Source organism: Athene cunicularia (assembly GCF_003259725.1).
Source record: "Athene cunicularia isolate RWA chromosome 11 unlocalized genomic scaffold, athCun1 chr11_part2, whole genome shotgun sequence".
Classification (NCBI taxonomy): Eukaryota; Metazoa; Chordata; class Aves; order Strigiformes; family Strigidae; genus Athene; species Athene cunicularia.
The window spans coordinates 1,827,833-1,844,427 of record NW_020799114.1 but is presented as its reverse complement, the minus strand read 5'-3'; the positions used below and the strand labels follow the sequence as shown (position 1 = coordinate 1,844,427).

Here is a 16,595-nt window from a genome sequence, read left to right as displayed (position 1 = left end):
AAGCCTTCAAAGGGTAGAGCAAGCTGCTAACAAAGAGCTTTAATTATCCTCTTGTCTGTTGAAAAAGTGTTGTGGCAAGAAACGCAGTCTATAGAATTATTAGAAAACTTGGAGGTTGCTTTTTTATCTCAAAAGGTAGAGGAAGTTGCGTGGGGAGTGGTTGCTTCAGTTGTGTGACTAATGGGGTGGTACTGGCTGAACCCAGTGATGGAAGGTGCTTTTCCTCCCCCAAATTCTCCGAATGAGGTGGTTCGTTATTTTGGGAAAAGGAATAAAGACATCATTGTACCGGTAATTTGATGAGTGCAATAAACTTCATAAACCTTTAAGCAAGGACAAACTTTGCCTACAATCCGAAGGGAGAAGGTTATGAGCCAGTAATTGAACTGTCATGTGCAGGTTAGAGTAAGGGTGAGGAAAAATCCCAAGTTAAGTCACCCACAGATAAGAGAAGCAATAAAGTCTAGACCTGAAGAAACTCAGCCTGGAGTACTTAAGGCACTGCCTGGTGCAGAGGCTGAAAAGTTAGCTCTAAATTATTTTCGGAGGGTTGTAGAGGAGAAGGGAAGGCCAGAGAACCAAAGAAAAAGGGGAAATGCAAGTAAAGCTCTTAAAAGGGAAGGGAGGAGAGATGGAGGGTATCTTGCCCGACTCCTCACACCTGCGTGGTGAGCAAATGTTTGATGGTGTTTATAAGCGCCTAGAGAATCATACAGTGATAAAACAGCCGTTGTGAACTGCTTTATGCTCAGCTGCTGAGGGAACCGTCCCCTTTGTCAGGGTAAAAACCGATCAGTGTGTCTTGGCGGAGGTAAGGCTTGTGACACGGTCCCACGTGATGTTCTGATAAGGGCACTGTAGGACAGTAATTCAGGCTGAATCTCTTGGTGCCTGCTGGTTATTTCCACCGGTTTACTGGTGGCATTTTGGATGCACGGTCAAAGTTGCACTACTCTGTTTAGTGTTTTCATTGCACTGGGGTCTCTGCTGACCAGGTTGGGGTTGCTCTAGCTGCTTGGCACAGGCATAGGAAGAACCCAGCTTCTCCTTCCCTCCCCTCTTGCACGTGCTTGTTTCTGATCCTTGGAGGGCAAAAGCCGAAGCTGATTTGACTAGCAGGTCACTGCTTGGGCAGTGGGACAAAGTAATTCACCACATTTGCAGGTACTGCTGTTTTGATGGGCTTGCAGTCACTGATTTACAAAGTTACAGCTGTTCTAACACTTTATCGCCCCACAGTGATGCTGAATATTCTGCAGTGGAGGTTAAGAGCTAGGACCGGTATGAAAGGTGAATTTCTGAGATCTCTTCCTGGCCTTTTCTATTTCAAAAAGTCCCAACAACTCAACTCCTCTGTTTTCCAGCCGCCAGCCTGAGCCACCAAAGAAGGAGAAGGAGGCAACCACAATTACCACCACTCAGTCAAAGAGAGCAGATGAATGGAAGGACCCCTGGCGCCGATCCAAGTCCCCCAAAAAGAAGCTCGGTGTCTCCGTCTCTCCCAGCCGTGCGCGCAGGCGCCGAAAAACCTCCGCTTCTTCAGCATCTGCTTCTGGCTCTTCGAGGTGGGTGAAGGCAAAGAGCCCGCTTAGAATGTGTTGGGGAATGTGACGTGGCTCTTGTCAGTGAAAGATGTTGAGGTGTTTGGGAAAGCAGCTCGAGGCTTGCGGCTGAGTAACAGCTGTAGCCGCTGGCATATGTAGGTAGTGAGATGGAAGCCAAAGGGGGCGCATAACTGGGTGCTGTGATGTGATCTGTTGAAGACCGAGACAAGACAGGTCCTTGGAAAAGCCTCTCTTCAGGGAAATTAGACTTGGAAGCAGTTTGGATGATGAATAGATCACCTAGATGAAAACTGACCTTAATAGGAGCAGAAAGAGCTGGAAGCTGTGAAAAGTGGAGCCTTTTCACTTCAGGTGTGCTGGGGGGATGAGGTGAGCCCACTCCAGGAAGAGCATGCTGATGCTACTGGGGAAAAACAGGGGTTGTAGGGGCTTGACAGAGCCTTAGAGCTACGGTGGAGCTCAGAAACCAACGGGTGCAAGATAAAAACCATGTTTCTGACAGCAGCGCCCTGAATGCAAGGAGAGTTGAGGCATAAGCTGGATCCATTTACTTTAAGTGCTTGAACTTTTGAAGCTCCTGAAAAAAGGGGGGGAGAAGTATCAGAGAGGAATGAGGAACATGCTGAATTGAAGATATGGATCTAAAAACCAAAGCCCTCCTGAAGCAGATAGCTTTTTCTTGCTGGGATCACTGCACCTGAGATTTTTCTGTTTTCTCATACCTGTGTGACCCAACCTAACAGAGGATTGTCTGGTGAAAAGGCGTAAAATTGTGTGGAAGAAGTTCTCAAAATGGGCTGGAAAGTCATTAGCTGAAGGAGGGGAGGCCTGTTCAAGGGCCCAAAGGGGGTTGCAACCACGGGATCCTCTCTAAAGGAAAAGCAGGGGCTGAGGAGAGGCTCTAGTCCTGGCAGACCACCGAGGAGAAGGCAGGTGATTTTTGGAGTAGTGTTTGAGAATTTAGGAAGAGGGTAAGGGAAAGAAGGGCTTCTCGAGGGGTGCTGAATTTTAATACTTTTCTTTCAGGTCCTCTTCTCGTTCATCCACCTATTCTGGTTCAGGTTCCTCGCGATCTCGTTCCAGATCATCTTCTTACAGCTCTTACTCTAGTCGCTCTTCAAGACACAGCTCTTTCTCAGGCAGCAGGTCCAGGTAATGTCTCCTTGGATTTGAAAGTAATGGTGTACTGTTTTCCAAACACTTGCTAACAGCTATTTTTGCTGCTACTTAAAAGCAAATAGCCACTTCAAACCACTTTCCTGAGTGAAGGAAAACCGACAGGCTGCAAGGCAACCTGCTGGTTTGGTTGTTGAATGAAGCAGATACGTCAGCCACCCTCTCCTCTCCCCAGTACCCCCCCCAGCAAGAACCACACTGTTGTGGCTGGGCTGTTTCCCAGGCCTGTGGTAGCTGAGCGGTCACAGCAGCCTGGCTGAGATTAACGTTTCCATCATTTGTATTTTATGATTGGAAGAAGTTGCTGGGGAATGGACCTTTTTCTGTTGTGCTGGAATCTCTATTTAAAGAGGCAAATCACAACAGCTTTAATAAAGAAATGTGTCTTGTGATAGTCCTGACACTTCAAAGGAGCAATTGGGTGTCCCATGCTGATTAAACAGAGGCATGTTTGTTCCTCTGCCACTTCCTTGCCCCTGCGGACAGTTTCCCAAGTCTGGAATATGCATAGTAGGAGAACTGGCTCCTTCGACAGGCACCTCTTCAGAGCTGAAATCCCACAGATACCCAGAGCGACTCACGCACTTGATGGGAGCACACGGTGTCACTTCTGGAGAGGTGGTTTCTCCTGGGAAGGGCTCAGGTGGGAGTTACCTCGACGCCAGCACATGTGTGTTTGTGGGGAGCGGGCTGACCTTCCCCATCCACCCATTTCGGACTCTGTTCCTTGCAGGACAATGCCAGGCACAGGTGACACACTTTGAGCATGTCTCTCTCGGAAGGGAGGAGGGTGAGGAACACCCAGGTGCCTAACTGTTCTTCACAAAGCCAGACACCTCGGTGACTGACGTGCTGAAGTACGAGGCTGCAACAAGGGCACTTCCAGTCTTGGCAGGGGGGTGAATCACTCAAACGCCCGCATCTGGTGTGCTGTGTCAGTGACTTGCCTCTTTGGTCAGTCCTGATCTTGGGAAACACCCAAGTGCCTTTTGATCTGTTGGCTTCGATAGACTCTGCTTGATTTTTCGCTCCTTGTGTTCCAGAAATTACAGATGGAGTTCTTTGTGTGTTGTTCTCCCAGGATGGTTTGGTTTTGGCTGTTGTTTAAAGGATAAACTGCAGTAAGAGTTACAGGAACATAAAGCAGGTTGACATAAGTCATGCGAGTCAAAATCCCACTTACCTTCCTGTAGATATACTCTCCCTCTGGAGAGAATACAGAGGAGAAAGCCTCAGGTGTTGGTGTGGAATAACTGAGAGTACCTCTCTCACAGCTGACCCTTCTTTTTTTTTTTTTTTTTTTTTTTTTTTTTTTTTCTGTGTCTCCCACTGGTCTGGTCACAGAAGCTGGTTTTGTTGAGCAGAGTCCAAATATAAAACTAGGATAAACTCAGCCCTATGGTTGAGTATGGTCAGTAGCCGGAGAAGGGAATGGTGGCTAAATGCACTGAAAGCCAGGAAAGCCTTCTGCTGTCCCAGAGATTTAGCTGAGCAACGTGTCCTTCCCTTTCCAGATCACGGTCCTTCTCGTCTTCACCCTCTCCTTCTCCAACGCCGTCTCCACACAAGCCGCTTGCGAAGGCTAAAGGGGAGTTATTACCACCTGCTGGTAAAGGGTAAGGCTCCATCTCTGTTCTGATAATGCAGGAAAGTCTCCAAACAGTAGCCTGATCCCTGAGTCAGACCCTTCTGCCCTGGTTGACAGTTTTAAAGAAGAAATGGAAGATGCAAAATACAGCCCACATAGAGTAATCCTTAGCTTTGCATATTTAATTAAACGATGGCACTTCCATCATTAAATCTAAGTTAAAACTCTACAGGTATCCGTAAATATTATACAGAGTCATTTAGACTGGAAAAGACCCATAAGATCTTAAGTCCAACCTAACACTACCAAGTCCACCACTAAACCACATCCCTACAGTGTCACGTTGAGGGCCCCTGTCACGTATAAATGAGTGTTTTAAACACACAGGTGATTTACTATTTAAACATTCTGTGTTTTCAGAGATCTTTACAGAGAAGCTATAAGTAAGTTTAATTCATTCCTCTACTGTAGCTTTTGTTAATGCAGAGCCTTAGAATAAAGAAGTGGTTCAGCCTCGTCTGTTATTAATATCAGACACAAATTGGAACAGCGCTGGAGCTGTGAAACTGTTTTTGGCAGATTGTGCCAACGCTCCTTCTCTTTTAAATACTTGAAGTTGCTATTTCACAAACTCCTGTAATACATAGTAAATTATGGAGACGTTGGAGGGTGACACAACGCTGTAGTGATGTCACCTCTTTTAACGTGACCTGCAAATAAATTACAGGATAATCCCCTTTGCCAATTCTCCAGAATACAGGATAATCCCCTTTGCCACACTTTTTGAACCTTACTGACCCCTTTTTCTCACCTCAAAGGGTTCAGCTCTTTAAGGACACGCTCTCTGCCTGCAGCGATGTCTTTACACCCTTGTAGTGCACATTGCAATGCTGGTTTGGTAACACACGACACCAGCCTGCACTAGCGTGGGGATTGTTTTCACTGCGTAACGTTGCACCCACTTAATCCTGTGCTCTCCAGGGGATGAATGCAGATATTCTTAAGCACAAGAGGAGGAATTAACAGTCTCTATTTTTGCATGCAGACAGCTGCCTCCTCCCCAGGTAATAGTAGGCATGACATCAGTGCTGGGGATGTTGAGCACTAACCAGCTATTAGAGCAGAGGTTGGAGTGAGCGGCGCTGAGGAGCCGCAGCAGGTGCTAGATAAAGTCACAAAAATGTCGCGTGGCAGCCCTCTGCGGTGGTGTTACCCGTCAAGTGCTCTGCACAAGGGGCATTGGCACACACAGGAATTTTTTGCACCCTGCTGATCCTTGTGAGGGAAAAGAACATTTTTGCATAAACCGTGTGTGTCTACAGCCTGGCAGATTTTAAGTAGGTGCATGCATTTTGCATGAAAATGCACAGAATCGAATGGCTAAGAAACAGCAATTCCACACATTCTACTTCATTAGATAATTTACAACTCATGTGTGTCCAAAATCAGCTGTTGCACAGTAACTTTGCCCAGGGCAGGGGGGGAGTCCCCGGGATCCCTGGAGGGGTTGAAGAGTCGGGCTGAGCCAGCGCTGAGGGATCTGGTGGGGTTGGGAACGGTCAGGGGGAGGGTCATGGTTGGGCTGGAGGAGCTGCAAGATCTTTTCCAACCGAGGTGATGATTCTATAATTCTAACCTGTCTCTGAAAAGGTGACTTGGTTTAGAATATGGGAAACAGATCCCTTTAGGGGAGTCCGTATTGTTTGGGAATGTTTTGGTGAAACAGTCAAGTCTCTGTAGCTACAGTATCTGTGTAATATTTAGTCAACAACAAACACTAGTGCATTTCATTGCTCATCAGAATGTCTCTCTGTGGTCTGTACCTATGGACTTTGATCACCCATGTGAAAATTTTAATTTTTGTAGTGAAAAATCTGTGAAGAAACTAGCTGCCCTTCCAGTCCCTCAGCCACTCACTAAAATTACAGCAGCTGCACCGGAGCCAGCCAAACCAGGGGATAATCGAGAGGCAAGAAGGAAGGAACGTCAGACAAGGACTCCACCCAGGAGGTAAGAAGGCTGTGGGGGTGGAGTGAGGCTTGATCCCCTGGAAGATAGAGCAAATCCTGGGTTTCTCTTGGGAGTACCAACTTCCAAGGACTCTCTGGTATTAAAGGAGAAATCTGTTTCCTGAGGCAGGAAGGAAGTAGGAAGAGGGAAGGATTTGGGGGTGAATGCTGGTGACTTGCCACAGCAAGTGGCTCCTGCCTCCGAAGGCTGGTCGGGGGCTGAAGTAGGTGGAATATGAGAAACATGTCAAAATGCAGGCTCTGCAGGGCAAAAGCAGGCACGTTTTTGAGCCGCTGGTTACAGAGGCCACGCAGCCAGGAAGCAGAGGTGTGTTTGGTCCAGAGAGCAGATCCAACGTGTTGGAGGATCGAGGTTTGTGGTGATGGGTTTTGGACCCTGTTTACTCCTAACCACATGCTAGTACACAGAGGGAGTGTTTCTGTGTGGTGCCAGGAGCTGGTCAGCATCCAGCAGTACTGCTGGAGGAGAGGAGGGAAAACTCTGCTCCTTTCCCTGTCCTCAGTACACAACTTGCTGGCTCCCCTGCTCCACTTTCTCTTCCTGGCTTCATCCTGTGTGACTAGTCTTGAGTGTTTTCTGTCTGTCCTCTGGTTTTTGTTGTCTTTTTCTCCTCCCTTTGCATTTGGAATGAGAGAGGCTTCTGATAGTTTTCAAACAAGAAGCGCTTGTCTGTATTTAAATTTATCAAGCTTAATCCATTGTACTATGTTTAAAAATGTTACAGGATAAATGGAGGTAGCATTGCCTGCTCTTGGAGGGACACGGAGTCAGCTAAGCACAGCTGAAATTCATCACACATCCTTCTTACATTAGAAGTTTTGAAACGGCGGCATGGTACTACGTGCCTAGTCTAGGGAAGCAGTAGTTTAGTGCCCAAAAAATGTATTTACTGGAAAAGTTTTTGAGGAGACAAGGAGACTTGAGAATGTTTTATGCCTGCAGTAAGGTGTATATAGTTTTCTTGGATCACTGAACGATGATTTTTGTCCGTGTGTTTTGAAGATGGCCGTAAGTCTGTTTCCTGTTCAGGTTTTCAGAACCATCCCAAGTCGGTTCTTAATTTTGCATGGGATAACTTCTCCCGTTTCTTCCCAGTAGCTGAAGAAAAGCCCTGGGCTGAGCAGTTACGTCTCCATAGGTGAAAACTGATCACGGAAGTTTCTTTTCCCTAGAAGCTCTGTCAATTCTAGTTTCCGTTTCACTTTAACTAGTTAATAATAATCTTGCCTGTCTTTAGTCACCTTCTCTTATTCCTTATTCCAGTCTACGGTTTTTTCATGCTTATACCCATACAAACCCCACTGCCCTGCACTCTCCCTGCTATGCAAATGACAAACAGCTCTAATTAATTATGTTAGTACTGGTGTGTTAGTCACAAAAAATGTGTGTGATTTATTTGTGCAGCGCGAAATACAAGGTAGTCCCACTGTGTTACGCAGTTAGCAATTTTTCTTTGTAGGAAGCGTTTGCTCCTGGTGTCGTTAAAGGATTAAGGCACTTTAGCTCGTTCTTTGGCTCTCGTTAACGTTATTCAGTCTTGCATAAAACATCTACTGTTCAGAAAACAGATGCTTCCTCAGGACTGGGAAGGCAAGGTTGAGAAGAACATCCGAAACCATCCCATTTGCAAAACACTAATCTTGTATACAATACAGGACAACAACGTCACGTTCCAGCTGTCCCTAAACAGTTTCTTCTAACCCCGTTTGACGGCGAGGTGAGGATGTCGTTTGCTGTCTTGCAGGCGGACTATCAGCGGCAGCATCAGTGGCAGTGCCAGCAGCTACAGTGGTTCCAGTTCCCGATCTAGGTCCTTGTCTCGGTCTCTCTCCAGATCTCATTCCAGATCCTCGTCAGCCTCAGTCTCCCACTCCCCGTCGGGGTCCAGGAAATCCAGGTACAGCCTCGACCCTTCGTAACCTTTGTTTGAAGTAGGAGGAGGTTATAACTACTCTTAACTGTTGTGGTTTCTTGCAGCGAAAGCTCTCTCTAGCTTCGAGTATCAGAAGCTGTAGGTAACTAGGACGTGGGACAGGCTCGGTTCTGTGTGGTGTTAGGAATCCAGAGTCCTGGATCCTGCCAGTAGTACAACATTGGTAGGGTTCTTGTGGCCTATTCAAGGAAATAATCTGTCGTGTGTACCAAACTGCCCTTATTTACCTAAATTTTGACCAAAACGTCTCCTTATGGCCAGGCTGATCCCACATCCCAATTTATTTACAAGTTAACAGTTTCAGGCTACAGAGCTTTGCTCTTCTAAACCTCTACTAGCTCTGGTTACTGAATGTCCTTAGGGAAGATGCTTGGCCTGTCAAGGAGAGGTAGGTCAGAAATTACCTACAGGCCCAACTAATGATATTTCTCCTTTGCTGGCAAAGCTGCATGGCCAGTTCCTTTTGTGTTTAGCCCCAAGTGACTAGTTCTGTGGCTGTCAGTCTGTGGGATTTGTAAATGGCTAACTCCAGTAAAGAGCCCTGAAATAAACCTCTTTCAAGTCCTCCGTTCGGGTTTTTTGCATCTGTTCTCACACAGGAATCCCTGAAACCTCACAGGCAGCCTTGAAGCAGGACGCTTCCCTGTGATGCAGATTTAGAAGTAGACCTGATGGTCTAAAACCAGTGGATTAAATAGGACTTGTCTCTGACCAGCGGTAATTCACATATCTGAACTCTGCGAAACTCCAAGGTTCAACATCCGCATTATTTTACGGAAATACAGGCTTGTTTACTACGTGCTTGTGGCATTCATCAGATCAGGCAGGGGTGATGCAAGAGGTTCAGAGAGCGCTGGGGCAGGCTGGCTCGGCGCTGCCCTGCCGCGGGGGGCTTGAGAGGAGAAGATGGGACAAACCTCACGTGGGGGATGGCTCGCGTGGCGCTGGGGCCGCGCTTTGTGCTGTCACGGGTGTGTGGGTAAGGGGGAGATGTAGGAAATACACGGTGTGTGCCCAGACAAGATTTGCTGTCACAACCTCGTAGCCAGGAGCTTTCCTGGAGAAGGAGCTTCTGGCTCATCCACTTGTCGTTGCAACAGTCCACGCGACCTCTCAAACCTTGTCTCTGTCAGGGTGCCAGCAGGTAGAGGCTTTGCAGCTCGTTCCAGGGCTCATCTGTGCTAAAGCTGCCGCTGCCCGTTCAGCCATACGTGAGCCAGCTTCCAGTGAGAGAGCTTGGAGCTTGCTGGCAGGGCAGTTGCTGGAGCTCAGAAGTCCCAGGGGCCTGCAGAACCTGCTGGAGAGGCTCTGAAATAGTCCCGTGCTCGTGTGGTCCCGCGTGTCGGCGGCTGCGATGCTGCCGTGGTGGTGTGGCCCTCAAGGGAGGTCTGCTGCGTAGCCCTGTATTTTTGTCTGATACCTTTCTAAGTAGAAAGTCCTCCTTAAATGACTGTAATGGTTGTCTGACGTTTTTAATGTTGTGAATGCATTAGGAGATAGCCATCTGAAGGCGCTGTTGGAAGATAGGCATCTTATAGGCATCTCCCCTGTCATTATCAGTTGTGACAGTATGTGCATCCTCAAAACAGGCAGCTGGGCTCTCCCGTACCCTGGGGAGCTGGGCAGGAGCTGTGGGCTGTAGGATTCCAGGGCTTTTAAAGCCTCTGTGAATAAATGTGTCGAACAACAAAAACATTGCCTGGTAACCCATGACCTGAGCCGTAACACTGACCTGTACGTGATGGTGCATGCCCTGCTTTCACTTTTTGTTTACCTGGGGAAACCCTGACCTGTTTACATGTTGCCTTAATCCTGTTTATAAACAAACAGTACTTTCTAGGCTTATATCTACCCTGTTTGGGATTTTTCACAGCGTCTGCACCCGGGGAGAAACACAGCCTTTGTCTCTTCCTGGTTATTGCCTGCCTTAGCAGCTTCCTGACGCCCCAGCTGCTCCGGGGAGTTGAAACTAAGGGTGTCTGTCTCATCGCTGCCTGGTTCCTGTTGCCTTCGTGACTGTAACGGGCTGTTGGCTCTTTCCAGGTCCCTGAGCGTGAGCAGCGTTTCTTCTGTCTCTAGTGCCTCCTCTAGCAGCAGCTCCGTACGCAGCGCCGACTCCGAAGACATGTACGCAGATTTGGCCAGTCCTGTCTCCTCAGCCAGCTCCCGATCCCCAACCCCAGCACAGCAGAAGAAAGGTAGAGGTACCTGGTTTGATATTTTTTTTTTCTCTAAGGGGTCCTGGGAAGAGAAGAGGGGAGCAGAGATGTGCGTTCCAGCTTCCTTGGTGATACTGTGGGCTCCAGGAAAGCTGCTGAGCGGAGGCTGATGCTTGTGGCTGGCTTAGTCTAGGGGAGCCCAGAGGCTTTACCCGAGGAGGGAGGCTCTGGAGCAAATACACCTATGCATCCTTCCATCCCTATGTGTCTGGCTGTAAAGATGCCTTTGCCTGCCTGGGAGCTCTGCCTGACGTCCCCCTCTTACCTTGTTCTCTTTCACCTTTGTGGGGTGATGCTCAATCTTCGGGGTAGCTCCAGTATCATGCTGCTCCTCCTCTGTTCTTTTTAGACCATAGAGTTGAAGGCAAGAGCCTTTTGTTCGTTGTCTCTTATTTTAAGCCTCCTCTCTGTGGAATTTCTGTTTCCTGAATCTTTTAACCCTGGGGCCATGTGCTGTGCTGACTGGTGTGGGCTTTTTCAGTCCCTGGAGCAGGGTCTTCTCACCCTGCTCTCTAAAGGGAAGGGTGAGTGAAAGGAATTGGTCTCAGGCCACTACATCTGCCCTCTTTATTTTTAACAGGAAAGTCAAAAAAAGAAGACAGTGCTAAAGAGGAGAAGCGGAAACGGGATGTGCCTGCTCAGCTCCTGAAATCAGCCAAGCCCACCCAGGGGAGCAAATCGCAGCAGCTCCTGCAGACCCAGCAGCCCTCGGCCCCCCAGTCTCAGCAAGGGGGCTTCAGCGCTCACAAAGAGATCAAACTGACGCTCTTGAATAAGGTGAGAGGTGGGGTGGGAGCGATTTCCCTCTGCCGGGAGGGTCCGAGGAGTGGGCGGGATGGCTCCCGGGGCTCGGGGCTGGCAGAAGGGACGCTCCGGGCTCCGCGCTGTGGGGATGAGCTCAGCCGGGTAGGTCTGCAGCTGGGATCGGAGGGTGGCAGACAGAACCAGTCTGGCAGCACACACCCTGTGGTGGCTTGAGTTTGGGACTGTGTTGGCGGCTCCCCTGGGGCACATTCCTGCTGCAGCTTCAAGGGCTTTTCCCCGCTTTCTTGAAGGCTGCAGCGCGTGCACTGAGGGGAAGATGTGCGCGGCGCAGCTCCCCACGCGCTGAAAGCATCTTCCCTGTGTGCTTCTGAGCCCGCTCCCCCCTCCGCCCGCTCTGGAGTCATTAACTGAGTCAGGAGGTAGAAGTGGGCATCACCTCGCCCCTCTGGGGTACCAGCCACGCTTTCCACGGGGAGCCTGGCTCTTTCCCCTTCAGGCCTGAGCCCGATGCCCCAGTTCGCTGCCTTCGGCCGCGATTGCAATCCAGATCACGTGGGAGACTTTGGCCTCGTGGGGTTTTTGGGCCGGAGCAGGGTGTTGGCCCCAGTCACATGGGTAGGTTCCTGTTTTTTGAAGCGTTAATGTGTTTTTTTTCTGACAGTCCAAATTCCCCGATGCCATCTGAGGCTGCAGTTTTCTCTTACTTCCCTGTGCTATGACGTGAGGCGCCTTTATCGAGGCCGTGAAGCATGCTCTGCGGGGAGGGGCGTGCAATTACACAGAACTACCGGCTGGCACGCTCACGTCCTGGAAGAAGGCACGGCTCCACATGCCTCCTTGACATGTGCTATCCTCAGTGCTGCCAAAAAAACCTCTACAAAACTCTGCTCTTTTCCTCTTTCTGACAAATCTGAAAATAGTGCAGTGCCAGGGCCAGAGGTTTGCTTACGGTTAGGGGGGGAATTAGATGATGCTGGTGATGGTTGGGACTGGTACACACAGAGAGGCGCTTGCAGGAGCCAGCCAGCAGCACATCACAGGCACCAGGCACAGGAAATATCTCTGCCTGCTTCTCTCCCCAGAGGGAAGTAGCTGCTCAGCTCCGTTGTCTGTTTGAATTCCCATTTCAGGCAGCTGACAAAGGAAGCAGGAAGAGATACGAGCCAGCAGACAAAGACAGGCCGAGCTCTCCTCCAGCCAAACGGGCGAACCTGTCACCTGACAGAGGTGAGACATCAGCCGTCCCAGGGACTCCTGGCCTGGCTCGGTTCCTGCTCCGCCGCTCGAGGCGGTGCTCCAGCGACAAGTATCCCGTGAAAGTCTCTGCTGCAAGAGTCCACTCGCTGGGGAGGTGAATTGCAGGCGTGTGTCCTTGCAAAACCTCGGAGTGTGTGCGATTTGCCACCAGATAATGCGGGCGGATCAGCCGTCCTGCTGCAAAAACACGGCGGAGGTGAGACGCTCTGGTGTGTGAAGTAAGCGAGGTGAGGTCAGCCCTGGGCAGGCCAAACTCAGCCTGGCCTAGCTGTCTTGTGGTGCACGTTGTGAGGGCCTCGGCTCCACTATGTCTGTGCAACTCCGCTGTGAGGAAAAAAAAAAAAAAAACCAAAAAAAACCACATTGCTTAGAAGACACGGGTGCTCATCGCCACTGCGGGTACGTACTCATCCCTGTTCTCTAGTAACGGCGTTGAATGTGGCTCTGGAAAGTTGTAGGGTTTTCCCGAAGTGTATCCCAGGGTCTTCTCTGCCTTGTATTTCAGTGCCTCACAATGGATCTTGGTCCTCCCCGTAGCAAGGCTTGTGGCCGTGCTTAGAAAGGGAGCACGGGCCGCCAGGGCTGCGGGATGGCTGCAATAATCAGCTTAGATCACCCGTCCTGCGAAACGAGGCGATTTCCCCACTCGTGCGTGACACAATCTGCCCTGTGTGTTTAGAAAGACACGGGCTTTCCAAGTGTTCTCCTGCGTCTGAATCCTCAGCAGCAGTGTTAATTAGCACCTCGGAAAACCGAGCTAGGGAGCTGCGTTGAGAGGGACCTAAATGCCACGCTCCAGCCTCCGCTGCCGGCCCTGAAAACCGAAGGTGGGGGGAGTCGTCAGCCAGAGGTGCCTGGTTTTGACGTACAAGCCAGCGCTGACACGTGATGTTGTTTTCCCTGTTGTCTCGGCTGTAGGTGTATCTTGTTGACTCTGGGTGCCAGCCAGAAAAAAATTTCTGTGCTAATAGCCTGGTTGCATTTGACTCCTGCAAAGGCAGCGTGGAAGGGACTGGGTGAGGTTGAAGTTCACTGGGATCTAGTTCACAACTGCTGCTGAGCTGCAGACAAATGAATGGGCCAACCTAGCAAACTGTGCTGATTTGATAGATACACAGATGTGGATGTAATTATACACTTTATTTGTTGTCTGTACGGTCTAAAGCATTTTTAAGCAGTAGAAAATGGGACGCAAGCCCTGAAGGCAAGTCAGCCTCCTCTCCCCGTGGTACCCTTGACCGAGTTGAGACTGAGCAGGGGCACCCTCCTGCACGCAGCCTGCGCTCTGGTGTCGCAGCGCAAAGCCGGTTGGGGTTTGCACCCCGAGTCTGACTTCCCTCTTCTGTAACCTCGCTGCCATCAGGTGTGCAGCTGTAGCTGCCTCTGTCCGCTGGGATGGCAACGGCGTTGGGAAACCCGCTGGATAGTGCTGGTGCAGGACCCCAGCGGGCTTCCCACGGCCCGTGAGCCCTCGCAGCAGCTCCGTTTGGGCAGGGCACGATGGTTCAGTCTGTGCAGAATAAACACGGGGGTGATGCTGCCCGGGGGTTGGCCCCAGCTGGCTGCGAAAGCGGGGGAGCTGCACTCACCCAGCACTCTTCAAGCCAAAACACCCTGTTACTGTGCGGATGCCGCTGCACCCATTGCACAGAAACTGGATGATGTGCCGGGCGCTGACTCGGTCTGCAAGGGCTGGCCCTGCCCCGCAGGTTTGCAAGCAAAGCTTGGCCTAAAAGTGCAGCAGAGGAGCCCGGTTCCAGCAGCCGAAGGGTGAGGAGAGGGCCAGCGTGGCTCCTGCAGGTGGTGTTTTGTACAGCTGACCGTGGGGCACAGCCCTGATGAGCTTTTCTGCTCCCTGTGAAGACGGGGTGCACAACAGTAGGTTCCTTCTCTGGCTGCTGCTGGACTTGGCTTTTTTTTGTGTGTGATCTGGCTGGTCTCCAGAGAGCATCTGCACACCAGGCAGTGTAGTGACCCGTACCTTGATGATACATCTCCCTTCTTGTTGTCCCGACAGGCTCTCGCGACAGGAAAGCGACTGGGAGACTCTCTTCACCCAAGCAAGAGCGACAGAGGGGCCAGAACCCGAAACCTTCTCCCGCGCAGACGGACAGGTCAGTGCCCCCTTGTTTGTGTGGGTTTCTTCTGGGCCAGGCTGTGCTGCTCACTTCTCCAGCGGCTCAGTCCCTCCTCTCTGGGCAGCTCTGAGGCTTTCTGGCCGTAGTTTCCAGTTGCCGTGGAGGTACAGGGAGAGCAAGGACATGAAGCTCTCTGGGCAGGAGCCAGGGGTGCTCAGGGCTTCATGTGGAAGCCACTGGCTGAGCTGTTTCAGCTCAGAAAGAAGCAGGAGCCTGGGGGTTTTCTCGAGGTCAGCTCCAGCAAGAGGAGCCAACTGGGTTAGTGCAGGCTGAGTGGTGCCAGCGCCTCTGCCTCTCGTAGTGTTAATGAAAAAGAAAGTACAAGCCCTTCACCCACCGCCGAGCGCCTCGTGGCACCTGGCTCGGGTACCCGATTCCCTTTTTTACACACTGGTGCACCGTCAGCCGCTCGCTTGGCTGCTGTGAGACATACAAGCGTGGCCCCTGCCTGAGTCTGAACAGTGACTTAGACATGGCTTTGCGCCTTTCCATCCCCTCTGGTGACGGGTGACCAGCAAAACGTCCGGTTTCTTGGCAGCCTGCGCCCGCTGCTGCGCTGGGAACGTCCCATTGCAGAACTGGATGTGTGGCTGCAGGGGCCTGGGGCTGTGCTCTGCCCAGAGCCCTTCAGCTAAAGGCTTGTGGAGCACTTTCTGCGGCACACCTAAAGCTTCCTTGGGCCTCCTTGCCCGTAGCCAGCCAGCACTGCTTTGCATTTCTCTGGTGTCATCTCTCCGAGGATCTCTGAGCAAACAGACGCAGCCCTGTCCCGCACCCCTGCGTTCCCTGGCCGGCAGCACTCGTGTCATCCCCTCTCCCCAGCCTGGGGCACGAGCCAGCCTTAATTTCCATGCGTCAGAGGCTTCCCAAACCAAAACCTAGCCCCGGCTGCCACAGCCCTGTCCTTCAGGCCCCGAGGTTCTGTTTTCTAGCAGTGAAGAGGAAGCTCAACCTTTCCAGACTGGTGGTTTGGTTCTTGGTTCTTGTCCCTCTTCTCTCTGCTGCTCTTCGGGTTGTCAGCGTCGTGCCCTGTGCGGGCCCGGGGGGTGGTTAAGGACACGCTGGGTTCCCCTGGGGCAGCCAGGGGGTCTGTGTCCTCAACTGCTGGGGGTGTTTGGGTCGCGTTTGCACAGCCCCCCTTCAGTGGAGTAGAAAAAGAACGGAGGGGACGGTGACATGGGGCAGCAGCGGTGCCACAGCCTTTCCCGGGTGCTCCGAGGCCTTGGGCAGAGCTGCCGAGGCGTGGTGCGGAGCTGGCAGCGCTGCGAAGCCCCGGCAGGCTGCTGAGGCTGCTCTGCGCCCGGGCCCCACCGTCCCAGTCCCACCGTAAGGTGACACGGTGGCTCCCGTTCTCCCGACGCCTCGGGGGGAGCGTTCCCCCAGCTCTGCTTTGCTCCCTCAGCAATGCAGCATCAGCACAGAGCTGAGCAGGGGGGGGGCAGCCCCCCGCAGCCCCCAGCACCATCGCTGATGGGATGTGAGACTGTGGGGACGCTCCTGGGCTACCCCTCACCCCTTCTCTCTTTTTTTTTATTTTTTTTTCCTCTGCCAGGAAACGCCAGCTCTCACCTCAGTCCAAGAGCTCCAGCAAAGTGACGAGCGTTCCGGGCAAAGCATCTGAGCCGGGCCCCACGGGTGCCAAGGCGGGCAAGTCCAGCACCCTGTCGCGCCGGGAGGAGCTCCTGAAGCAGCTCAAGGCGGTGGAAGATGCCATCGCCCGCAAACGGGCCAAAATCCCGGGGAAAGTATAGTGGGCCGTGCGCGGAGCACCGCTCTGCCCCGTAGTGACTGTTCATGTTTTTATAAATAGTGTAAAAGCGGCCACTTTGGGATTTTGCAGTTCTGTCTTATTTTGGCTGCGATTCTTTTTAAAAAAAGAAAAACCCATTGCAAAAAAAAAAAAAAAAACACAACAAAAAAACA

At 51.3% G+C, this 16,595-nt stretch overlaps 1 protein-coding gene across 5 annotated transcripts in view; it reads left to right on the top strand.

The window, feature by feature from the left end:
* The window catches only part of ZC3H18 (zinc finger CCCH-type containing 18), a 47,699-nt gene extending 31,106 nt beyond the window's left edge, over positions 1–16,593 (top strand). For 4 of the 5 annotated variants that reach the window (XM_026857076.1, XM_026857075.1, XM_026857074.1 and 1 more), the window contains 10 exons: positions 1,365–1,565; positions 2,592–2,717; positions 4,256–4,357; positions 6,196–6,339; positions 8,105–8,257; positions 10,337–10,497; positions 11,093–11,289; positions 12,408–12,504; positions 14,552–14,648; positions 16,225–16,593. In XM_026857076.1, the coding sequence (XP_026712877.1) occupies positions 1,365–1,565; positions 2,592–2,717; positions 4,256–4,357; positions 6,196–6,339; positions 8,105–8,257; positions 10,337–10,497; positions 11,093–11,289; positions 12,408–12,504; positions 14,552–14,648; positions 16,225–16,423 (1,477 nt within the window). In that variant the 3' untranslated portion in view covers positions 16,424–16,593. The remainder of the gene's footprint in view (positions 1–1,364; positions 1,566–2,591; positions 2,718–4,255; positions 4,358–6,195; positions 6,340–8,104; positions 8,258–10,336; positions 10,498–11,092; positions 11,290–12,407; positions 12,505–14,551; positions 14,649–16,224) is intronic. The other variant, XM_026857073.1, reaches the window with a different exon arrangement.
* Positions 16,594–16,595: the final 2 nt, after the last annotated feature.